This window comes from Mobula birostris, chromosome 22, assembly GCF_030028105.1.
Source record: "Mobula birostris isolate sMobBir1 chromosome 22, sMobBir1.hap1, whole genome shotgun sequence".
Classification (NCBI taxonomy): Eukaryota; Metazoa; Chordata; class Chondrichthyes; order Myliobatiformes; family Myliobatidae; genus Mobula; species Mobula birostris.
The window spans coordinates 13,376,336-13,403,083 of NC_092391.1; the positions used below are offsets into that span (position 1 = coordinate 13,376,336).

At 40.2% G+C, this 26,748-nt stretch overlaps 1 protein-coding gene across 6 annotated transcripts in view; it reads right to left on the reverse strand.

Moving 5' to 3' along the window:
• LOC140186135 (disabled homolog 2-interacting protein-like) overlaps positions 1 to 26,748 on the reverse strand; it is a 606,748-nt gene that overhangs the window by 105,694 nt on the left and 474,306 nt on the right. For 4 of the 6 annotated variants that reach the window (XM_072240039.1, XM_072240040.1, XM_072240038.1 and 1 more), the window contains one exon: positions 6,180 to 6,333. In XM_072240039.1, the coding sequence (XP_072096140.1) occupies positions 6,180 to 6,333 (154 nt within the window). Of the gene's footprint in view, positions 1 to 6,179; positions 6,334 to 14,731; positions 15,029 to 26,748 lie in introns of those variants that run through there. The other 2 variants (XM_072240042.1, XM_072240043.1) reach the window with 2 other exon arrangements.

Sequence of the window (26,748 nt, forward strand, 5' to 3'; positions counted from 1 at the left end):
CCTTGATTTTATTGACAGAAATTCATTTAGTAAGTTTTTCCCATTAGCTGCCAACTAACACAGAAGATCCTTACCTTTGCACATGCCTATAAGCATATTAGAAACATGGTGACATTTCCATCTCTCCAAAATAAAAATGTGGATGCACAGTTTTGTGTTGGTGCAATGATGATCCCATGGCTGTCCTCCCAACTACAGGTTGGTGCCTTACACCCAAATCTACACCATAGGTGGCATTACTTCAGTGGGTCCACTACTGCTTCAAGTAATAAAGCTTGTTAAATTATCTAACAGCAGAAGGACAGAAAAGCATTTAGATCTGCTCTACAGAGAAGTGGCATTATTGCCAGCTGTGGAACGCTCAAGAGGCCAGACTGTCCTCTCCCTCTCTGGAAGATGAAACACCTGTCACTAAGCGAATAAAAGGCATAAAGGATCATACATTTCAAATGAGAATTATGTATTTGTGAGAAAGATAAAGAGCAAGAAAACGAAGCATTTTAATGAGATCATTTTTCTTTTATTAGCATGTTCATCAGTTTTCAGAATTTTCTATAGAAATTGTTATCTATAATGTCAACCTATCAGCATTGGATATAGAAATTCATTCCTCATTTAACTAATCTTCTTGAATTGATTATGGAATTAGATCTTTTGAATTCAATAAAGCTACCTGAATTTCGGTGACCAAGGCTAATTGGATACCCAGGTCCAACACTTGGATCAATGCAATGTTTGCAGTAGATTCTATTTGATTAGATTATATTAGAATTCTCAGGATTAACAAAATGGACAAGATCTCCCATACCTTTTCCTGGAAAGGAGATCAATTTACCTAGACAGCAGAGGTAAAACTAAAGGAATATCATTTAAAATGGGTGTGTACTGACAGTGTGCATATTTGTGAAGAGGAGGTCACAGACTTGCAGAATTGCCCACCTCTTCATAAATTTAGATATATCAAAGGGCTTCTGCATATAGGTGGATGGGCTGACATCAGGAGACCACATGCACCAGAATAAGGTTAGTAAAATGAAGAACTACATCTTGGATTTCTAGGGACTTACTTAAATTCCTTCCTCTCAGCAACTAGTCTTGTCAAACTTATTTTCTGCAGATGCTGGAAATCCAGAGCAACACACAGACAATATTCTGGAGGAACTCAGCAGGTCAGGCAGCATCAATGGAAATTAATAACCAGTCAATGATTCAGGTTGAGACCCTTCTTCAGGACTGGAAAGAGGGAAGATGTCAGAATAAGTTCATGGGGGAGGGTGAGGTGGTAGAGGAACGAGGACAAGCTAGAAAGTGATAGGTGAAGTCAAGTGGGTGGCGGAGGGGGATTGATGCAAGAAGCTGGGAGCCGATAGGTAAAAGAGGCAACGGGCTAGAGAAGAAGGAATCCGAGAGGACTGTGGACCAAGAACAAAAGCAAAGGATAACGGGCACTAGGGGGATCTAACAGGCAGGTGATTGTCAAACTTAAAGCCTAAATGTATTTCTACATTTGACAGGACTAATAAATTACCTTATGATATACAATTCTCAAATATTTTAAATCTAATTCTGTGTAAAGGCTGATTTATACTTGTGTGTACTAACTTATGCTGTAGCCTACGCAAGTGGGCTATGCCGTTGTGAGCATTTATACTTGTGCATTGGTGTGTCTGTGTCGTTCTGCAATTCATCACCAAAACGCTAGTTGGTGGTGGGGATTCTATGCCACTGTGCTCGGTTTCTTCGTGTTGAAACTTCAAACAATAGTGACTAAAACTGAAGGAGGGTGAATTTTCCGTGCTTGTCCGGCCACTGAGAGACATGGACGAGGAAATGCATTTCAAGTATTTTCGGATGTCAGCAGGTAGATTTGATGATTTGGTTCATCGTCTCCAACCATTTATTTCGCATCAGTGTACGCATAGTATACTCAGAGATTGGCAATCACCATTTGAGTTTTAGCTTCGGTGGAAGTCAACAGGTTGTAGCAGCTAGCTACAAACTGGCTGCAAGTACAGGATCCTCCATAATTTCGGAGGTCTGTAAAGCTTTATGGAAAGCGTAGTTACATTTTTGGGGAGGTGTGCGTCAAGCTACTGGGTAGGGTACACGGCTATGCCTTACCTGCGGCATCGATTTGACACGCAAGTATAAATTGGCCTTAAGTTGGAATTCAGTCAATAAACATTTTGAGTAATAAAGTGTGCTAAAATTGATGTAGCAGAATTTACACTTTGACTGTCATTATCTCATGTTCTCATTATTTATTGTGATTTATTTATATTTGCATTTGCGCAGTTTGTTGTCTTCTGGTTGATCTTTTATTGATCCTGTTATAAAGTGTGTGCACTCTCAGTATACACCCAGTTGTAATGATATTCCTTTAGTTTTACCTCTGGGGTCTAGGTAATCCCCTATTCAGGAAAAGGTATGGGAGATCCTGTCCATTTTGTTAATCCTGCAGTAATCTAATATAATCTTTTTTAGCAAAAAGAATTTACTGCAAACATTACATTGACCCAAGTGTTGGATCTGAGTATCAAATTAGCCTTGGTCACCGAAATTCAGGTAGCTTTATTGAATCCAAAAGATCTAATTCCATAATCAATTCAAGAAGATTAGTTAAATGAGGAATGAATTTCTATATCCAATGCTGATAGGTTGATATTATAGATAGCAATTTCTATTAAAAAAAATCCTGAAAACTGATGAATATGCTAATAAAAGAAAAAAATCTCATTAAAATGTTTCATTTGTTTGCTCTTTATCTTTCTCACAAGGATATAATTCTATAGATTTGCTAAGTATGCCTGCAGAAAAAATGAATCTCAGGTTTGTATCTGGTGCCAGATTTGTACTATATAATAAAATTTACTTTGAACCGATCCCCCAAGAAGCTGTTCCTCATCGTTATAGTCCAGGCCTTTTGTAACACATGCAAGTATTCGATCTGCCACCCTCTACATTTGGGGGTTCCCAACCTTTATTAAGGCATGGACCTCTGCCATTGGCCAAGGCTGGGAACCCCAGCTTTACAATGTACAGGCTACGTAAACAATTCACTTATCATATGCTGGTATTCCATCCAGGAACTTCTTTTTACAACTTGGCAATAGCTAAAAATACAGGTCTGTAAGTTATTGATTCTGATATCGGTGGAAGAACATTCAATATTGTATTTTCTTTGCTTTTATCTGCTGATACTTCAGTGGAGGAGTTTACTGAAAAGCATTTGTAATAATGCTGCTAGCAGAACCTTGCATGAATTCATTAAATTTCTATAGTAATGCCTGTCCTACAGCTTTATTTCCATAGTTAAATTATGCTTGATATTTGTTACTGAAGAAAAAACACTCAGAAAGTCTTTAACCCTTTATGAGGCTGAATGATTAACAAAACTGTGCAGCAGTAAAAAGTGAGAGGTTAACAGCTAAGCAATAATTAGAAATCAGCCTTCTATGAAAACGCACTTTTGAATTTGGTTGAAAGTCAATTTTACTAACTGTTGGATTTTTATGTGTCAAGTTTCAAAGTGGCAAGTACTGGGAAATTACACCTGATGGCTTGCAGCCGCTTCACAATGAAACCACTAAAGATTCCAAGCTTGAGAAAATCAGCAGGTGCTGGAAATCCAAAGCAACACATACACAATGCTGGAGGAATTCAGCAGGCCAGGCAGCATCAATGGAAAAGAGTAAATAGTCGACGTTTCAGGCTGAGACCCTTCTTCAGGACTGGAAAGAAAGGGGAGAAGTCAGAGTGAAAAGGTGTGGGGAGGGGAGGAAGAAGTACAAGGTGGTAGGTGATAGGTGAAACCAGGAAAGGGGGAGGACATGTAAGAGTTGGAAGTTGATTGGTGAAAGAGATAAAGGACTGGAGAAGGGTTAATCTGATAGGAGAGGACAGAAGACCATGGAAGAAAGGGAAGGGAGAAGAGCAAAACAGGGAGGTGATGGGCAGGTAAGAAGAGAAGATGTGAGAGGGAAACAAGACTGGGCTATGGTGAAGTGGGAGGGAGGAAGAAATTACAGAAAGTTCAAGAAATCCATGTTCATGCCATCAGGTTGGAGGTCTCCCAGATGGCATATAAGGTGTTGCTCCTCCAGCCTCAGTGTGGCCTCATTGTGCAGTAGAGGAGGCCATGGACTGATATGTCTAAATGGGAATGGCAAGTAGAACTAAAATGGTTCATGAAAGATTCTGTAAGAAGGCCCTTGTTCACATAAGAAGTAACATTCCTCAGATGCACTTTGTACATCTTGTCTGCAATGATACTTTTCTGAAACAGCTGCTATATACTTTATCACTGACAGAGTATCATTGATCACCCACCTTGGCACCTTTTGCCCCAGGGCAGCAATGGCCAATACCAGAGGACAACTATTTAATGTGAGCAGTAGGAAACTTAGGGATGATGTCAGAGATGGTTGTGGTTTTTTTTTTAAAAACACAGAGAGTGGATGTTTCCTGGAGCTCACTGCTAGGGCTGGTGATAGAGGCTGACACAACAGAAACAATTAACAGACCCTTATATATGCACAGGGATGTAAAAAAATGGAAGCTTATGGATTGTGTAGGAGGGAAGGGCTAGATTGATCGTAGAGTAGGTTCATAACAGTACACTGCTTCAACAGGCAGGCCGAATCAGGTAGGAGTAGCCGACAGACCTCTAATAGAGATATGCCTGTCCTAACATGCGAAGTCAGCTCCAGCAGACGGGGAAGACGAATCCAACAGCGAGATCCATCAGCCAGGAAGGAAGTTCTGCAACGTTTCGTGAAGACCAAAGAGTGTGACATTTTCATCCACTGCAACCAAGGAAGACCCCAGTTGTGATGACGACTCATACCACTGGACCCAGATTTCAGAGGTCGAGGCAGTGGAACTGCACCTGTGCAATGGCTTGTCCATTTTAAGAACTTTCCCACCCAGGTTTCACACTGGCATCGTCTGATACAATGGACACCCAAATCAATCAGGTTTATACATCGTGAGCTGAAGGATCCATAGTCTGCTGAACTGTTCTAGGTTCTCTAGCATAACAATTTTCTTAAAGAATCAAAATTGGTTTAGATCCTGTTGTGCATACTATTTATTATAAATGACTATAAATTGCACATTGCACATTTAGACGGAGACATAACATAATGATTTTTACTCCTCATGTATACGAAAGATGTAAGTAACAAAGTCAATTTGATTCAGATTCTTACATTTTATTTGTACAGTGCTGTGTAAAAGTCTTAGGCACATATACAATATACTGCGAGGGTACCTAAGACTTTTGCACAGTACTGGAGTAATTTTATGTATTGCACCGTACTGCTGCAAAAAAAACCACAAATTTGATGATGTGTGAGCGATTATAAGCCTGATTCTTATATATGTCTCTATTGTGGGCTGAAAGTGGGAAGTGAGCAGAGGGAGGGGAATCATGGTTGGGAAAAGGGGAAGGGAGAAGGGAGGAAAGCACCAGAGAAATATTCTCTACAAATCAATAAATCAATTGTTTGGAATCAAATGACCTTGCCTGGAGTCCCAGGGCTAGGATGTCTGCACCAGTGCCATCCTGTTTCAGGCTGAGACCCTTCAGAAATTACCTGGATTTCCAGCACCTGCAGATTTTGTCGTGTTTACTCTTTTCCATAGACGATGCCTGACCTGCTGAGTTTCTCCAGTATTTGGTGTGTGTTGGTTGGATTACCAGCATCTGCAAATTTTCTCATGCTTGTGCAATTAGCATTATTATTTTCCTCTTCTCAAATACCTACATTGCCATAATTCTCTCACATTTCCAAACTCTCTTAATAATGGAGAAACTTTGGACTTCAGTGCATCTTGCATCCTCACGCAGCTGACAGCTGAGGTTTCTACCTTTCCAATTTCAATCTCTAGAATGCCAAAACACTCTATTGATCTTCACCCAACTCTAGTCTCAAAAGAGCACTTCAATCTAACTCTTCAACCAAACTTTGAATTTCCTCTTAACGTTTAGAGCACAAACCAACTTCTATTCCTTCATATTTTCAAAGCCAAGTGTTTAAAGGTGCTATGACTGTTATTCAATCAGATAAATAAACTAAGTTATTAGGTGATTTTTTTTTAAAAAATCGCTGTGCTGACTAAGAAAACTGCAAACTCTCAAGTAGTGCATATATTGCTTTTAGTTCTTGACATCTTACCTCAAAACAGTAATCTTGCCCCAGAATGCTGCTGTGTACAGATTTAATTGTCACTTCTTCCTCCATACTGAGATCCAGTGCCTCTACCGCACTACTGGGACTGAGCAAAGACTCGTGAGAACGTGATTCTTTCAACCTCGGCATCAGACGTGATCTGCAAGAAATACCAAACAAAAGGCACATCACAAATAAAGTCCCTCTCATAAATGTTGTGAAACAAATGTAGTGATTGTACATTAATTACCAACCAACAAATTTCCTTAGTGTGGATTTAGATAAAGTATGGAGACCCAAATGACTGCAAATGCAGGAATCTGGAGCAAAAACAAACTTCTGGAGCAACTTGAGTACTAGACCTGGCCTCAGCCCGTAATAAACTGCTTATTCCCCTCCACCTGCTTACTTCCTCGAGCATTTTATGTGTGCTGCTGAAGAATTCCAGAATCTGCAGAAGCTATTAAAATTTGTAAGCTCAGCCACCTCCATCATGGGCACTAGCCTCGCCAGCATCTAGAACATCATCAAGGAACAATGACTCAAAAGGCGATGTCCATCAGTAAGGAGTCCCATCACCCAGGACATGCTTTTTTCTCATTGCAGCCATCAGGAAGAAGGTTCAGAAGCCTGAAGGCACACACTCACAATAATTCAGGAACAGCTTCTTCCCCTCTGACAGCCGATTTCTGAATGGACATTGAACCCATTAACAGTACCTTGCTACTTTTTTTGCGTAACTTATTTAACATACATACACAACAACATACTTACTGTAATTAACTGTTTATATTATGTATTTCCAATATACTGCTGCCTCATAACAACCAATTTCACAACAGATACCAATGATATTAAACCTGATTCTGATTCTGTTGTGGTTATGATTTGCTGGAGGACCTTAGGGGGCTGAGCAGTGACTGTGACGGGGGAAGAAACTGTCAGCATTTCAGGTTGAGATCCTGCAACAGGACTGAGAAGGGAGGGGCAAGATAACCATGATTCTGTGTGGTTACGATTTGCTGGAGGACCTTAGGGGGCTGAGCAGCGACTGTGACGGGGGAAGAAACTGTCAGCATTTCAGGTTGAGATCCTGCAACAGGACTGAGAAGGGAGGGGCAAGATAACCAGGATATTGGTGGGAGGGTGAGGGCGAGACAGGGTCCAGCACATCACAGGTGGACTGAGGAGGAGTGAGGAATGATGGACAGAAGGAGCCAGGTGACGGAGGGAGAGTGGTGCAGTTGGGAGAGAAGCAGATGAGTGATAAGTGGAAGCAGGCAAGGTGGGAGAAAAGGGGGAAAGAGAATAAGCCAGGTGGGGAGGGGAGGATGAAGGTGGAGGCAGAGGCTGAAGGATGATAAGCAGGGACACAAGGGCTGCAAGAGCTGGAATCTGATAAGGAAGAAAGGTGATAATGGGAACTTTGATTTTTTTCCCTGACTGTTTTATCTATGGCTGTCCTGCCAGGAGAGCACAAATTATATTTAGGTACCAACCCTTTGCAATGAATATTAAGCCACCATTAAGCCGGCGTTGAATCAACCAAAAGGATACTTTGATGGCCCTTGGCTTGAGAAAGAAAGTGAGATCATCCAGAACTCCTACATGCCTGCAAGAATAGGAATCTCAGAGAAGTATATGGTGACACATTATGTACTTTGACCATAAATTTATTTTGCATTCCTTGTTCTTTGTCTTAATGTTCATTGCTGGGAATGGCTGGTGTGGGAACAAGAGAGGTCTCAGCTGTACTAGCTTTTCTGATGACCTTTGTAAGTGCATTGTAAATTTGGAATGTCATTTCCAATTTAGTATGCAAAATAATTTTAATAGTGAATAAGGCAACTCTGCGTAGGGTGTAGTTGTAAATTCACAAGTGGAATGAAACACAAATGAAACTGATTCAAAGTGAAGCTTCATTCTTGTACGCTGCAGTACTGTCTGATTCAAACACAAGATAATTATAATTAAAAATACACAGAATATGAAGGACCAATCTTGAGGCAAGGTAATATTAAAACGGCTCAAGTCTACATAGTAACTATAGTTAAGTCTACAGCTTTGGTCACCTAGCTACAGGAAAGATGTAAATAGGGCTGAAATGGTACAGAGAAAATTTACAAGGATGCTATCGGGTCTGGGGGACCCGAGTTATAAGGGAAGATTGAATAGGTTAGGACTTTATTCCTTGTAACATAAAAGACTGAGGAGCGATTTGTTATAGGTGTACAAAATCATGAGGGATATAGATAGGGTAAATGCAAGCAGGCTTTTTCCACTGAGTAGGACAACTGGAGGTCATGGATTAAAGATGAAAGGTGAAAAGTTTAAGGTGAACATGAGGGGAAATGTCTTCACTAAAGGGGTCTTGAGCATGTGGAACAAGCTGCCAGCATAAGTGGCACATGCAAGCTTGATTTCAATGTTTAAGGTAATTTGGATAGGTAAATGGATGGTTGGGGTATGAAGGGCTATAGTACCAGTGCAGGTCAATGTGAGTAGGCAGTTAAAATGGTTCGGCATGGATTAGATGGGGCTGTACTGTACTGTACTTTCCTATGACTCCAACTCTAACATAGCTTAAGTCCATATAGTGCAGGGCAGCATGGAGGCATGGCGGTAGTGTATTGTAGCCAGCAATCACTGATCAGGGTTCAATTCCTATTGCTACCTATAAGGCGTTTATCCGCTCTCTCCATCATCCAGGTGCTCCAGTTTCCTCCCACATTCCAAAGATGTAAGGTTAGGGTTAGGGTTAGGGAGTTGTTGGCATGTTTTGTTGGCCCTGGAAGGGTGGCAGCACCTGCAGACTGCCCCCAACACATTCTCACTGATTTGATTTGACACAAGTGTCACATTTCTGTGTATGCTTCAATATTTCGAAGTACATTTGACAAATAAAGCTAATCTTTTCCCTTTTTATATCATATGGGTATTGCATTTCAGCAGATGTACACGAGCAAAGCTAAAACTACACAGAATACAGCTATTCCGGCAGGAAGCTCTGCTTATACTCAGCAGAGCCAAACAAAATGAAGTTCTACTTGTAGTATCCTGATGTGTGGGTCAGCTTACTGAAAATGTAGGGGAGAAGTCCCCTTTTTTTCCAGTCCTGGAGAAGGGTCTCAGACCGAAACATCGACTGTTTATTCCTTTCTATAGATGCTGCCTGGCCTGCTGAGTTCCTCCAGCATTCTGTGTGTGTTGCTTTGGATTTCCAGCATCTGCAGAATTTCTCATGTTTCTTCGATGGTGATTTTCCTGTTAGATTCATAGGGCTGCTAAACATACACATGTACCACAATGTTAAAACCTATGTCATCCTCTCCAATCAACAACTCCCTTCACACAAAATTGTTTTTGTCAGGAAGTCTTGACAATGTAATCAATAAGTTGAAGTCAAATATTACAAACATAACTGGAAGGAATATACCACAGATGGAGTGAATTAAAGAGCTGAGATCACATTTTCTATTTGAGATGCTTAAAGGATCATTACGGTAGCTTCAGTGTGATTGATATAACTTGTTATTGGAAAAAAGATAATCATGTCTACATCCATCTTCACTGGAAAATGTTTTCCTCTTGAAAGCTCACTGTTTGGCCCAACTTGGTCTAATAAAAGTGTCTTGTATCAAGCTGCTCAAGATTTCAACTTATAACTAAAGCACAACACTGTTTGTTATTTTAATTAAGTGTCTCAGCTCACTGAGTTTGAAGTATCAGACAGATCCAATTCTGTCAAAACCTATTCGGGATTCTGCAAAGCCTCTGGCTTCTCTCCATATTCTATATAAGTTCTGTATTGCATCCACGACTTCAAGGGATGGAGACATTCAATGATAACAGTCTCAAAGGCCGCAAAGGAACATCAAATTCATGGCTTCACAAATGTTCCTGTTCCTCTCTCAGTTATGAGTCAAGGAAACAACTTTGGAAGCCTGGAAAGCAAGTCCCTGCTTGCTCTCTCAGAAAGGACTTAAATGTTCAGTGGAAAGTTCAGAAGAAACCTTTGAGTGACAAAGTATCTTTTACTGTAAAGCAAGGCACAGCACTGAGACACAGAGGTTAATATCAATAGAAAAGGAACTATACCCAACCCAATCCATGCTTCATGGTTAATACCCATGGTGCACTCTTAATTGCTGCCCCAAAGGTAAATTGGTCCACAACTAACAGATCCAAAGGCTCACATCTGGACCACGCTGTTAGCTTTTTAATCATAAACACAAGAGACTCTGCAGATACAGTCATACAGTCATAAAAAGTACAGCACAGAAACAGGCCAATCAGCCCATCTAGTCTGTACCAAACCATTTAATCTGCCTACTCCCATAGACCTGCACCGGGACCATAGCCGTCCATACCCCTACCATCCATGTACCTATCCAAACTTCTCTTAATTGTTGATGCTGGAAATATATTTATCTATTTAGTGATATGGCAAGGAGTAGGCCCTTCTGGCTTGTCAAGTCACACTGCTCTAGCAACCCCTGACAAAACCGATTAACCCTAACCTAATCATGGGAAAATTTACAATGCCCGATTAACTGAGAGAGGAGAAGATAGCAGCGCAATGCAGCTCGCAGCTGCCACTCCGGTGGTGGTGTCTGTTATTTGTCAAGTAGGGTGCCGTGCACAATCCTGATTTGATGGAGACGGACATGAGAGCACAGAGGAACATCTGGTGAAACTTCTGAAATGCCTGCTTCGCTGCTGATGCCACTGTGTAGCCCAGAATCTCTGGAGGGGAAGACCCCAAGTCCACGGCTTTACTTGTTGCTTGGCGGCCGTTGTGGGGTCGAAGCGCTCGGCAGAGGATGGTGCTCGGAGAGGCTGTGTCGGAGGGGCTGGTCGGAGGCTCAAAGTTTTCCGACGGACATAGAGTCCGCTGCAGTCGGGTGCTTCCAATGGTGCTGCATCGGCAAGTTGCGGCACTTGGAGGTTCATGGCAGGGAGAGTTTCTCTCTTCTGCCGTCTACGTGAGATGATGAGTCTATCGGGACTTTGAGACTTGTTTTTACCGTGCCCATGGTCTGCTCTTTATCAAATTATGGTATTGCTTTGCACTGTTGTAACTATATGTTATAATTATGTGGTTTTGTAAGTTTAAGTCTTGGTTTGTCCTGTGTTTTCTTGTGATATCATTCTGGAGGAACGTTGTATCATTTTTTAATGCATGCATTTCTAAATGACAATAAATGAGGACTGAGTGTCCTCATAATCTAACCTACCTGATACATCTTTGGGCTCTGGGAGAAAACCAGGGGACCCAGACAAAGCCCATGCATTCCACAGAGAGGACATACACAGACTCCTTACAGAGAATGTTGGAATTGAACTCTAAACTCCGGAACGCCTTGAGTTGTAATAGCGTTGTGCTAACGGTTACGCCATGGTGCCCCAGAGCAAATCCAGAGCAACAAACACAAAATGCTGGAGGAATGCAGCAGGTTGGGCAGCATCCATGGAGAGGAATAACAGTCGACATTCCGGGCAGAATCCTTTCATCAGGACTGGAAAGGAAGGGGGAAGATGCCAGAATAAGGTGGGGGGGGGGGGGGAGGAGCAGGAGTACAAACTGGTAAGTGATAGGTAAGACCAGGTGACAGGGGAAGGTGGGAGGGTAGCTTTTTAATCAGATCATGCAAACACAGGCCATTTTACTGTTTCTAAGTGTCTGAAAATCAGAGAACTTAACCAGTTGGGATAACTTGATATTATTTTTATTTAAGACCCAATTGCCTGATAAAATTGAAATCATGAATATTAATGAACATTTTCCTGTATTTCGCAATTCAATCCAAGTTGGTGACCCCATTAAAGCAAATGGGCTGCACTATAACTTGGTGAAAAGTTAAAGGGCCCAGGTATGGCGTGAAACCAGCCCAACTGAGGTCTGCCAAGCACTCAAATGTCATCCACCAGTGGGAGATCAGATGCATTGGCATCAGACCTCTACCACATATTTCCGATTTCCACAGCGCAATGCACTGGTTCAGAAATCAAGATCTCTTTGAACCACGAAAAGGATCTCACCAGTTCTCTTCTGAACCACCAGCAGAAGGAAACTAAGTTTCTGATTGTTGCTGTAATGAATGTAACATTACTTCCCATATAGATCATGATGTACAGAAAAAAAAGTTCATTCCTGAAAGTGAAGAAATCATGCTTAAAGTAAGAAGGGGCAGTTAACAGATAACACAAACTGCTTTACAGCACCAGCAATCATCGTTGAGAATTAGACCCCCCCCCCCCACTGTCTCTAAGGAATGTCCTCTTTGTGATGGTGTGGGGTTCTTCCTGGTACCCCTCAATCATCAGGCTTTTGAACCAAAGGGAATAATTTCACTCAACTTTACTTGGCCCATCAATAAAATCTTCCCATAACCAATAATAACCAATGGACCCAGATTCAAGGAGTCTTCATCTCATGTTCTCAATATTTATTGCTTATTCATGATCACTATTTTTCATTTTTGTATTTACACAGTTTGTTGGTACAGTTTGTACACTGCTTGAATGCCCAAGGTGGTGCAGTATTTCATTGATTCCTTTATAGTTATTATCCTATATATTTATTGGGTAAGCCCATAAGAAATTGAATCTCAGGGTTGTATGTGATGACATATATGTACTTTGATAATAAATTTACTTTGAACTTCGTTCCAGTTTCCTCCCGCATTCCAAAGATGTGTGGGTAAAGGTTAGTGAATTGTGGGCATGCTATGTTGCCACCGTTAATGTGGAAACTACCCAGCATAATCCTCGCACTATGCTGGCTGTTGATGTGAAACAACACATTTTACTGTATGTTTTGACAAGTAAAGCCAATCTTTAAAAAAAAAATGGTGGTATGAACATTTCAATATTCTTCCCATCTCAATATGTTTTTCACAAATAACTATATTAATGAATTAAACTGTAGCATATTGCTTCTGTAGAAAGTATTAGCAATGCTGATGCTGACTTGTCTGGAACCAAGCACACTAATACCTACAAAGAAGGCACGATAGAGCCTTAACTTTCTGAGAAGTTTGCACAGATTCAGAGTCCGTGGACCCCAGGGTGGGAACCCCTGATCTATTTTGAACATCCACAAGAAATGAATTCCAGGGTTGTCTATGGTAACATGTAGGTACCTTTGATAATAAATTTACTTTAAACTTTGAATTTAAATACAATCTCAAAAAATTGTCTTTTGAAATACTTTCATGCATACAGTAGATACTAGGGTGAAATTTTGTCACTCCCTTTTGTCAACCCTTTGCTCTACAAGTTGGTCACAAAGTCATGACATTGTTACTGCTAATGAAAAGAAAATCAACTCACTGCCAGTTGATCAATGAGTTGAAAAACCCATTTCACTAAATGCACTCCAAACTGGGTAATCCTTTTCATGCACTCTGCAGTAAGTGTTTTCTTGAAAAAAAGGAAGGCGCAAGGACACGCACACTGTGATTATATTTATTATCTACAGATTAATTTAATTGTGTAGACCTAGGTATAAAAGATTAAACCCCCTAAGAGGCAAAATGGATTTCTTTTAGCAAGGATGAGTTTTATTATTCACAGAAGTACTCATGTGAATTACTGCCTCAGCTACCATAACAAAAGGTGGGCAAGTCTTTGTGTGGGGTTCAATATTTTACTGGCAGATTCGCCAAACCAAATAGCTACTATTTTGGCATTGCAAATCCAAAGCTAAATGGATTTCATGAAAAACTTATCAACAGTACACAGAACTGAATGTCATTTTAGCATTATATTTTAAAGAGCTGTCATTATCATATGAAAACATGCCTGCTCTTCAAATGAAAGCTAATCAGCTCCAGTTTCCATGGCTGCCACCAACTTCGGATCCTTTTTATGTACACAGATCTTGATCTCTTCTGATATGAAATACCAGTCATTTCTCCAAAAGCACTTGGGCCAACAAATAGGTTACCGCCCAAGTAAAATTACCATTACATTCCAGCTGGCAATGATTAAATCCTGTTTTCATTTGTAAAATGTGCTTCCCAGCATTCTCCTTTAGACATGCATCTTTGCAGGGAACATCACACAGCAGAAATACTTATCTTTCCTGCTGTTCTCTATTGTAAAGATAGTACTGTTAAACAAAGAGGGTCAGCTAGCTAAAAATACGTAATTGGAAACATAACTGTAGCAGAATTCAATCTTATTTGTCCCAGCACAGATCATCCAGTTAAGAGTTTAGGTACAAAAAGTAACAGAATACATAAACTCGCAGTATATTTAATTGATAAATAGCTAAGTTTAAACTTCTTTTCAGCAATCCTTAAACTATTATTCTAGGGCACAAACGAGCTATTGAAATTCATTATTTGCTCACCCGTTTCCGAAAATTCTTCCTTTATATGCATTTTTAAAAAAAAACTTGATCATACCTTTTCAACAAAGCACCTAAAAGTCCGAGACATTAATTTCACAAGAACTGGGTGTCTTTATAAAGTTATAAACTTGCTTAACATCAAAGCCATTTAGTTGCTGGTATTATCAATAATAGTATTTGCATGAAAAATGTGACATACTTACAGAAGCAGCATAGGGCTGTTGTTGCTGTCGCCTGCGGTTCAGATAATTACATTCCAAAATAAAACACAGGCAGTAAAAGGCCATGACTCCCAGCAGCTGAATAATGATAACTGCCTGTCCCTGCCTATATGGAAAAGCAGTAATGCCCTAGCAGTCCCAAGCCCAACCTTCTCAATGCAGGCAGCCGAGAATGGAACAGTGTAAGTAAACAGTTCAGCCGACAGCTTGACCGGTTTCTCTGCACACAGGCAAGCAGTCCAACTCAAAGCAAATGTTCACATTTGTTCAGCTTCCAGCCTGCGCTACTTCAGCCTGACGAATCTTCCTGTCCCACTTCCCCACCTCTCCATATTCCTGGAAGGAAACCGGACCAGCTTAAAAACAACTTACTGTGTAACCAATCTTGCGTAACGACACTAAAATATTTTTGTTCTAACTACACGGCCAAATAATTTTGTCAGTTTGCATTGAAATGAATGGTTTAACTACATCATTCAGCTTCCAGTTTACACTCTTTCAGAACAGAAACTCCATCTGCAGAATAGATTGGTGTTGCCATCGGGAAGGTGGTACAGGAGCCTCAGGACCCAACACCAGGTTCAGGAGCAGTTACTACCCCTCAACCACCAGGCTCCTGAACCAAAGAGGATAATTTCACTTGCCCCATCATTGAAATGTCCCCACAACCAATGGACTCACTTTCAAGGATTTTTCATCTCACGTTATCAATATTTATTGCTTATCTATTATTACTATTATTCTTTCTTTCCTTCTGTATTTGCACAATTTGTTATCTTCTGCACTCTGGTTGAACACCCAAGTTGGGCAGTCTTTGACTGATTCTGTTATGGTTATTATTCTATAGATTTATTGAGTATGCCCCACAAGAAAATGGATCTCAGGGTTGCATATGGTGACATGTATGTACTTCGACAATAAATTTATATTGAATTTTGATTCCATTTTCTCTAATCTTTTGCTGCCTTGTTTGTAATAAGCAAATAAGCACCAGAATGTGTGGCGACAATTGTGGGCAGCCCCCATCACCTCCTTGGGTGTGCTGGTTACCAATGCAAACAACGCATTTCACTGCATGTTTCAATATACATGTAATAATTCTGAATATACAATTTATTTTGGTTTAAGAATGAGAATAGGAGATTTTATTTTCATATACTGCGACATAATGTTGCCACTTGCGAATACAGGCAAGATGTCTCATAATGGAGTTCAAGCCAAGCACGCCACTTCGTGTTTGGGACAGGGAGGATGCAGCTGTGCACACGCAGTTCCCCGCATTGTGACCGACAGGCAGGAAGAGAAGCAACGCTGTTCCAAAAGGAACAATGATCTGGACTTTGCTTGCTTGTGTTCAGATCTCAGTAATTGGTAACAGAACTGTATCAGTCGTACAGGAATGCAATTTGACTGACGTGGTTAGGAGCGGGGGGAAGGGGATGTATTAGGAAGATGGAGAAAGGAAAAAAATGTTCTTTGGGCCAGTGTTAGGCAAAAATTTCTGCTGAATCTCACCCCACCATTCTTTTGCTATTCACAATTTAGCTGTTCCTATGCTTTCCTGGTCTAAAGGCCACCTTCACTTTGTTAATCATTGAAAACAGTTTCTTGTATCTTAATTTAAAGAGATACAGTAAATATTTAAAGGTTAACTTTATTTGTCACATGTAAAATGCGTTGTTTGCGTTGATGACTGACAAAGTCCGAGGAGATGCTGGAGCAGTCTGCAAGTGTCACCACGCTTCTGGCACCAAGACAGTGTGCCCACAACTTACTAACCAATACATCTTTGGAATGTGGGAGAAAATCCACGCTGTCACAGAGAGAATATACAAAGTCCTTACAGACAGCGGCAGGATCGATCCCCAATTCCTGACACTGTAAAGCATTACCCTAACCACTACACCACCGTGCCACCCCAAGTCCTGCACTAGGTTCTGGGCAACAATCTCTTGGCTCCACTCCAAGGGCACCTCATCTTTATAGTTCTTAACCCCATGCTCCAATCCTTAATGGGCTTGCCTAACTCCACCCAATACAACATAGAAATCTACAGCATATTATAGGCCCTTCGGCCCACGATGTTGTGCCGACCATGAAACTACTTAGAATTTCCCTAGCGCATACCCCTCTATTTTTCTAAGCTCCATGTACCTATCTAAAAGTCCCTTAAAACCCTATTGTATCTCCCTCCACCACTGTTGCTGGCAGTGCATTCCATGCACCCACCACTCTCTGTGTGAAAAAGTTACTCCAGACATCCCCTTTGTACCTACTTCCAAGCTCCTTAAAACTATGCCCCCTCGTGTTAGCCATTTCAGTCCTGGGAAAAAGCCTCTGGCTATCTACACGATCAATGCCTCTCATCATCTTATACACCTCTATTAGGTCACCTTTCATCCTCTGTCGCTCCAAGGAGAAAAGGCCAAGTTCACTCAACCTATTCTCATAAGGCATGCTCTCCAATCCAAGCAACTTCCTCGTAAATCTCCTCTGCACCCTTTCAATAGTATCCACACTCTTTCTCCACGTCATCTTTTCTTTTTTCAGCTGCACAAATGCAAACATTCAGTGAGAAACAGGCCGGTATTGTTTACTCTCAGGACACTGAGATTCAGAACTCCACCTTAAATTCCTTCCATTCAGATACTTCTTAAAACCTCTCTTTTTCAATATGAAATCTTTTTTAAGATTGGCTTTATTTGTCACATGTACATCGAAACATACAGTGAAATGCATTATTTATGTCAGCAATCAACACAGCCCAGAGATGTGCTGGGGGCATCCGGCAAGTGTTGCCATGCTTCTGGCACAAACATATCATGCTCATAACTTCCTAGCCCTAACCGTACGTCCTTGGAATGTGGGAGGAAACCACGCAGTCATGGAGAAACGTACAAACTCCTTACACACAGCGACAGGAGTTGAATCCCAATCGGTGATCACAGGCCACTGTTGAGGCGTGGATGAAATGACCGGAGAGACAGAGTCACTGGTAGATACAAAGCAGCTTCTTTATTCGACACAACAAGGTACAGCAGACATCATACGGATGGAGACGCTTTTGGTAGAAACGTCCACTAGCCCAATGTGGGCTTGATATTTATATGCTAAACACAAAGGCAATCGCTACCTAAAAAGTTATAGACAATGCTTCCTTTTGAAGCTACATACAAAACATCACACCTTCTGACTTCATCCTTTCCTTCCGACGCCAACCTGTCTGGGTTGGTATCCACAGCCTTTAGGAATGCAAGTTAAATCCACAATACATTTATTTGGTATTTTACATGCTAACATAGAAGGCAATTCATATCTATGAAGTATAGATAATACTGTCTTCAAAACTACCCGTAAACTTCACACTTCCATTCCCAGCATCTGGCTGGTATCCCGATATTCACAGCTTTTAGGAAATGCGTTGTTGTGAACTCAATCCACAGTACTTTGTCGAATAGAAGGCTGGTGGCCAGAGTCATTTAAGTGTAAATGAATCATCTACCCAAAAGCTCATTCTAACAGCCACTACACAGTAGACGTTTAGTCATCCATCCTGATGTCATCCTCTCTGATTTTGTCTACTGAAGTTTGAGTACTTGCTTATACTTAGTAGTAAGAATAGAGAACACCATTTATTATGTCTCCACTGCATTCACACAATGCCAGAAAATACAGATTAGCCATACAATGAGTCAAAGCAGCAAGATTTTTATTCTTATAAAGAATCCAGAAGTTCAAAATGTACAAGCATACAACTTTCTGAATATATATTTCTCAAATAGAATGAGGCAAGGTCTTTTTTGGACAAGTTACCACCAGTTAGACTATCTGATCTATGAGACATTTGAATAGTTAGTAGCCAGAATGGAAACTAATAGCTTTCTTAATGAGGGATATATGCAAATAAATGGGAGAATCAAAAATAATACACACAAATTGACCATTAAGCTTCTGTGGTATCTTACAACCAGCTAAATGATAAATTTACTGAAAGCAGTCCACATACAATTACGTACAAATTCTTCAAGAAACTCATCAACAAAAGGGTGAATGCTATAAATATACTTTGGTATATCCATCAATTATTGGAAGATCATATTTGGATTAAAATTGTATAAAAGAATGAGGTATTTGAATATGGGACGCAAATACACAAAAACACAATCACAAATTGCAATCCCCATAAATTGTGTCAATGTTAACAAAGAAAAAACTAATATTTTTCATCTGACAAGATTATTTAGAAGATAATATTCTCAATTTTCTCACTTATTGAAAACAGATGGTCTCATCTGCATAGCAAACACAAAGCCTCATAGGATATTTCAGTTTTACACATAAATCATAACAGAATTCTGTGGGTATCGTGAAAATAACACAGGTGCCAGACTATGCAAGTGGCATTCATATCAAATTCTAAAACTAAATCAAATGGAAGCATAAGTAGTCTCAGTTAGCATAGAAATAGACTCATTGGTTACTTTAAGGTACTCCTATTCATTAATTCAAATCTCTAACCAGAGGGTAATGTGGTAATAACTCAATGCAGATATGGTCAAGAGGTTCAGGCCAAACATCAGAAAGGGAAGAAGTGTGATCTAAGTGATTTTGACTTAGATTGTTGGTGCCAGACGGAGTGGTTTGAGTATCTCAGAAACTGCTGACCTCCTGGAGTTTTCACACACAATAGTCTCTACAGCAGGGGTTCCCAACCTTCTTTTATGCCATGGACACCTACCATTAACTGAGGGGTCCATGGATCCCAAGTTAAGAACCGCTGCTCTAGAATATACAGAGAATGGTGCAGAAACCGAAAACACATTTAGTGAGCAGTAATTCTGTGGGTGTAAATGCCTTGTTAATGAGAGGTTTAAAAGTTAAAGTCTGTCCCGAGCCTTATAGGCTCATCAGGCCGGTGCTTATGCCAGTTTCCGTGGCGTGAAGCAACTGGGAGTACAAGACCCCCAGCATTTTGCCGGTACCTATTTTCAGCTGGGTGGACTGGAGCAGTGCGTGGTTAAGTGTCTTGCTCAAGGACACAACATGCTACCTCGGCTGGGGCTCGAACTCACGACCTTCAGATCGCTAGTCCGACACCTTAACCACTTGGCCATGTGCCACATTGTTAATGACAGAGGTTAGAGGAACATGGCCAGACTGGTTCAAGCTGACAGGAAGACAACAGTAACTTAAATAACAAGGTGTTTCAACTGTGGTGTGCAGAAGAACATCTCTGACCACACAACACATTGAACCTTGAAGTAGATAAGCTACAGCAGCAGAAGACCACGAACGTACACTCAACGGCTACTTTATTAGCTACCCGTTGTACCCAATAAAGTGGCCACAATGTCAGATTTTTAGTACAACTCACCCATGGCAAGTAAGATGTCTAGTTTTAAAACTGATAGTGAGGATGGAAATACGAAGTGGGTAATAAAAATTGTAATAAAAAAAGCTGGAGTAATCCATTGGATATTTATATAAATGGATAAGAGGAACTTGTCAAAAATGCTTCCTAATTGGCATTGTGAGGACTCATCTTGTTCATAGCAAAATGAAGCTTGATCAATACACACTTGTAATTATCTTGTGCACTATTGCTACAGAAGCATCTCTTTACTCACTTAGAATTACAATACTGCTCACAGTACATATGCAACCATTTTCAGAAATATTTAAAATGAACTCCTCTGTGAATGATGCAGTTTTTGTCATATCGATGTGGCAGCCATATTTAGCATTATTTTATCAAATGATTCCCCCTTCAAATCTGGATGTTGGTCAACAAAGAGATGCTGTGGAGCTAGATCTGGCTACCTGATTAGAGTCCATCACAAACTGATCACAATAGGTAAACATACTCAAATTAAACACGCAAACAACAGGAATTCTTCAGATGCTGGAAATTCAAGCAACACACATCAAAGTTGCTGGTGAATGCAGCAGGCCAGGCAGCATCTCTAGGAAGAGGTACAGTCAACGTTTCAGGCCGAGACCCTTCGTCAGGACACAGTGTGTTACTCAAATTAAACACATGTGATTGTGCCATGCCTGGCTTGTTCAATGTGTGATCGGGGTTAAGATGATTTGCTTAATATTACTGCATTATATTCATTGCTTTTGATTAATAGTAATGTATATTTATTTTTCGTTCTTTTAAAGTTAGGTTAACTACGGAAAAAAATAATAATTGTTCACAAGCTCAGTCAGGTTCAAATTGGACATGATCAAGTCAGGTTTAAATTTTACACCCAAACATGTTCGGAACTAGCAGCTGCAGAGAGTGAAACTTATTCTTCTATTTGTGGCCAATTGATTTTTGAACCAAACAAGAAGCAAAGGATATATATGATATACACAAGTAACAATGCGTTTCCTCCCAGTGGTCTGGTCGTTCAACAAATAAACTTAATCATATCAACAGAGGAAATGGCAAGACCAAGATCTGGGAACTGCAAAAATAATGAACACCAATTGCAAACTGAATTAAATATAACAAACTACATTCCTATTTCAGAGGGATATGTATTCAAGCAGTTCAATTTTTAAACTGAAGGAAGCCTGTCTCTTGATTTTAAACATAAGTTCAGCATCAGTTCTGACTTCAAACACAGTTCCTTAATATAGAGCAACTCATTTACCCCAAGATAACAGAAGGATAATGACATTTAAGGGGAGTATTTTCCAGTGTCATGTAGCATCCTCATAAACACTCATGCAAGAATCTGATAACATTGTTTTGTCATCCTGTTTTTTTTTGTAACTTGCATTGTGTCTAAAAGGCAAGGTCCTGCACTTTTACTAGGACGCTGGAGAGTACCATTGATAGGAAACAAACCCATACAGTTTGCAACAACTTCAGTGAAAGTAATCCATGCAGAGACCAACTAAGTGTCCTAGACAGACTACTGACAGAGTTGAGGCAATCATCTTTAGTACATTTGAATTGGGTGTTCCCATTTCTTACACAGTTAAAATCCCATCACATAGGGTTCCCAACAATTCTTAAACAAAGATACAATGGATTTAGATCTCATAATTTCCTCCATAAAATTAAAAGAACTATTTTTCCCCACACATTGAGCTCTTATTTTAATTTACTGTCATGTATAGCACAAAACCGTACAGCATTCACAGGTTATTAAAATATGGAAATATCTTATTCCACTTGAGAGATACTATTGTTCTGTCACAACAATGGTAACTCATGGATGCCATTGCTATAAATTGGTGGTTACTCAGGTGAACATAGACCCTTTAGAACAGTTATTGTTTATTCAGTGCATGTGACAGTATATATTCATATGCAGCTTTAAATTAATTCAACATACTTTGCCAACTGTTAAGCGAGAAGTCACACATGCATAAAACTGTTTTTAATTTTCCTTGGTGTAAATTACTAAGTAGCATGCAATTACATTTCACCGAACACATACGAGCTGAATTTTTTATCTGACCAAGGCAATGAGAATAAGCCTCTCCCAGTTATGTTATAATTTCTATAGTTTTTTTTTAAAAACAAAGTTTGTTCCTTTTCTATGTTCTTGGTACATAGAAATTTGATGATGACAATTAATTCCAGGTCAGGTTGAATACTGGATGTACAGTACCATGCAGAAGTCTTAGGTACCCTAGATTTTTTATAACAGATTTTGTTTTGGATGTTTATTTTCTGTTTTCTGCATTAGTGTATCAGTAGAAAAGAGCAAATTTTAAATTTCCAAACATTCATTTTCCAAAAAAATTAAATGCTACAGAGAAACCTTTGTATTTTGTTGAAGAAAGTAACATATTAAGTAACAGACAGCTTTTCAAATAAAAGCTTGATTACTTTGTAGATATACAGCCCAGTGCATGATTAAACTAAGATAATAAACATGTGCTAATGATCAATGACATAATAAGTTAAATGAACTAACCTGATTAACTGAAACAGAAACAGGTGTAGAAGGAATCAAACAAAATCAAGGACAACCAAACTAATAGGGAAGGGTGTGGCAGATGTGACAGTTTAGCCTTCAAATCATCAATTCTTAAAACATGGCAAGAGTGAGTAGAGCAACAAGACAAGAAGTGATCATCCTGTATCAGAAAGGTCTCTCCCAAGCAAAAGTTTCACGGCAGACAGGAGTTTCAAGATATACCGTCCGAAGAAGCACAAAGAAATGGGCAAGGTTGAGGACCAGAGATGCAGTGGTCACTGAGTGCAGCAGGTGAACGATACACCAAACTGACCTCCCTTCTAAATCAGTAGAAGTCCAGAACTGCTATCAGCTCTAAACTCACAAAAACCACGGAACCCAAGTACACCTTTCTACAGTCTGGGGAAGGCTTGTCAGAAGTGTTCTTTATGGAAGAGCTGCTGCTTTAAAAAAAAATCATTCCTCTGAAACGGAAACAAGGCCAAGAGACTTACCTACGCACAAAAACACAAGAACTGGGGTGATGAAGAATGGCAGCAAGTACTCTGGACTGATGGTCAAAATTTGAAATTTTTGGCTCAAGCAGGAGGCAGTTTATCCATAGAAGAGCTGGAGAGTGCTACATGGATGAGTGTCATCAGCCAACAATGAAGCTAAATGGAAGTTTGCTGCAGGTTTGGAGTTGCAATTCATTAAATGGAGTTGGTGACCTGGTCAGAATTAATAGAATCCTCAATGCTGAGAAGTACAAGCAGATTCTCATCTATCACACAACACCATCAGGGAGGCATCTGATTCGTCCCAACTTCAATCTGCAGCAGGACAAATGGCCCCAGACACATGGCCAAGGTCATAAAGAACTATTTGCAGTGAAAAGAAGAACAAGGAATTCTGCAACAGATGGTATGGCCTCCACAGAGCCCTGATCCCAACATCTTGGAGGCTGTCTGGGATTACCTGCAGAGACGGAAGCAAGTAAGGCAGCCAAAGTCTGCAGAAGAACTGTGACAAGTTCTCCAAGATGCCTAGAACAACTGACCAGCCGATTTTCTTAAAACTACACGACAGTTTACTGAAGGGAGTTGATGCAGTTTTAAAGGCAATGGGTGGTCACAACAAATATTGATTTGATTTAGTTTTTACTGTTTACTGTGATTTATAGTAATTTTTTGATATTTAGAAACTTTTCAGTTCATTATTTTTGAAAGCATCTTCACTTTACAGAATTTTTTTACATGTGCCTAAGACTTTTGCATAGTACTGTATGTGAACATGAAACAAAATCTTAATTAACTATAAACTATGTTTGATTTTCATTCACATCTTAGATTTTTAAAGTAGACTTTGTAACTTGTAATACATCCTCTGTTTTATCCCTGGCTGATCATAAAATGCAATATTGCATTTTATGGAACATGCTCTTGCTGACATTTTACTCCAGCTGTGATTCATAGGAAAAAGGAAAAGCTAAGAAACCAGTCACTTGAAATGGCCTCTGATGCTCAGACACCTGCACAGCTCTGCTTCCCAACATGTGAACAATACCTGACTTGAAGCCAAGTACCACAATCAGCATGGAAGTAACACCCAATAGACTGACTGATTATTATTCACTAATGTGCAGGGCATGTGAATGGATTTAGAATCAAGGGTCACAGGCACAGCAGGAGCATCAAGCAATAAAATAACGAACTGTTACTCAAGTTCATTCTTTATGGGCTGTGTTGTATAACGTAGATGATTGTAGTCTTTCCATGACCATGATTTTTCTTGGCAATTATTTTTGTACAGAAGTGGTTTGCCATTGTTTCTTCTGGATAGTGTCCTTACAAGATGGTGACCCCAGTCATTATCAATACTCTTCAGAGACTGTCTGCCTGGTGATATGTACTAGCTGCTCATATGACCATCTACTACCCACTCCCATGGCTTCATGTGTCCCTGATTGGGGACTAAGCTGGTGCTACACCTTGTCCAAGCATGACCTCCAGGTTAGCAGAGGGAAGGAATGCCTTGCTCCTCCTTTGCTGGAGATGCATCTCCACTCTGCCAGGCAATTCAAGTATATAGTCCAAATAAATACAACATAGCTCTATGCAATTGTGTGGGGCACGTGGTCAAGTGGTTAAGGCGTTCGCCTAGTGATCCGAAGGTCGCTAGTTTGAGTCTCAGCTATGGCAGAGTGTTTGTGTCCTTGGGCAAGGCACTTAACCACACCTTGCTCTGGTGTCTGTGCGAGGAGTGGCACCCCACACAGACTTCCAATCTGCGCCTTATAAGGCATGAAAATGCCCGACGCAGGCCTCTCATGGTCTGAGTCGATGTTCCCCCTCTTTTATCCAAAGCACTGATATGTACTGTGATCAACTGCAACAAATTCTCACAACAAATTCCCACAGGCTAACTAATACTAACTCCGAGCAGACTGAACAAAAACCACCTCTGCTGGCAACTTTCAACAAGTTAACCTCTGTTTGGAATCTCACATATACATACATAGAATTTTTAAAAATCTGTATGGAGTAGTTGTAATGTTGAAACAATCTCTTCAAAATACACTATCAAAACTTAGCAAACCAGAATACTGCAGATTTGGGAAATGGATGATCTTAGTGGGAATGACATTGTGGCCATCACTGAATCATGGCTGAAGGACAGTTTAGTTGGGAGCTGAATGTCCAAGGTTATGCATTGTATCGGAGGGATAAGAAGATAGGCAGAGGTGTTTGTGTGGCTCTGCTGGTAAAGAATGGCATTGACTTATTAGAAAGATGTGACATAGGATTGGAAGATGTTGAATCCTTGTAGGTTGAGTTAAGAAACTGCAAGGGTAAAAGTACCCTGATGGCAGTTAAATACTGGACTCCAAACAGTGCTGGGATGTGGACTACAGATTACAATGGAAAATAGAAAAGGTATGTCAAAAGGGCAATGATAGTCATGGGAGATTTTAACACGTAGGTAGATAGGGAAAATCAGGTTGGTAATGGATCCCTCGAGAATGAATTTGTTGAATGCCAACAAGATAGCTTTTTAGAGCAGTTTGTCGTTGAGTCTACTAGGGGATCAGCTATACTGGGCTGGGTGTTGTGTAATGAACTGGAGGTGATTAGGGAGCTTAAGGTAAAGGAACCCTTAGGAAGTAGTGATCACAATATGATTGAGCTTAACTTGAAATTTGATAGGGAGAAAGTAAAGTCTGGCATAGCAGTATTTCAGTGGAGTTAAGGAAATTACACTGGTGTGAGAGACGAGTAGGCCAAAGTAAATTGGAAGGAGATGCTGGCTAGGATAACAGCAGAGCAGCAATGGCTTGAGTTTCTGGGAAAAATGAGGAAGGTGTAAGATACATGTGTTCCAAAAACAAAGAAATACTGGAATGGCAAAATAGTACAACTGTGGCTGAAAAGGGAAGTCAAAGCTAATGTAAAAGCAAAAGAGAGGGCATACAAAGCAAAAAAGAGCAGAAAGATAGAGGATTGGGAAGTTTTTAAAAACCTGCAGAAGACAACTAAAAGAATCATTAGGAGGGAAAAGATGAAATATGAAAGCAAGCTAGCAAACAATATTAAGGTGGCTAGAAAAAGCTTTTCTAAGTATATAAATATATAAAAAAAGAGACGAGAGTAGATATGGGACTGCTAGAAAATTAGGCTGGAGAAATAATAAGAGATGGCAGGTAAACTAATGAGTATTTTGCATCAGTCTTCAGTGTGGAAGACACTGGCAGTGTGCCAGGTGTTGAAGGGTGTGAAGGAAGAGAAATGACTGCAGTTACTATTACAAGGGGGAAGGTGTTCAAAATGCTGAAAGACCTAAAGGTGCATACATCACCCAGAACTGCACCCTAGGGTTCTGAAAGAGCTAGTAGTACAGATTGTGGAGGTATTAGTAATGATCTTTCAAAAATCAATAGACTCTGTCATGGTGCCAGAGGATTAGAAAATTGCAAATATCACTCCACTCTTTAAGAAGAGAGGGAGGCAGCAGAAAGGAAATTATAAACCACAGTGGTTAGGAAGATGTTGAAGTCAATTGTTAAGGATGAGGTGATGGAGTACTTGGTGACA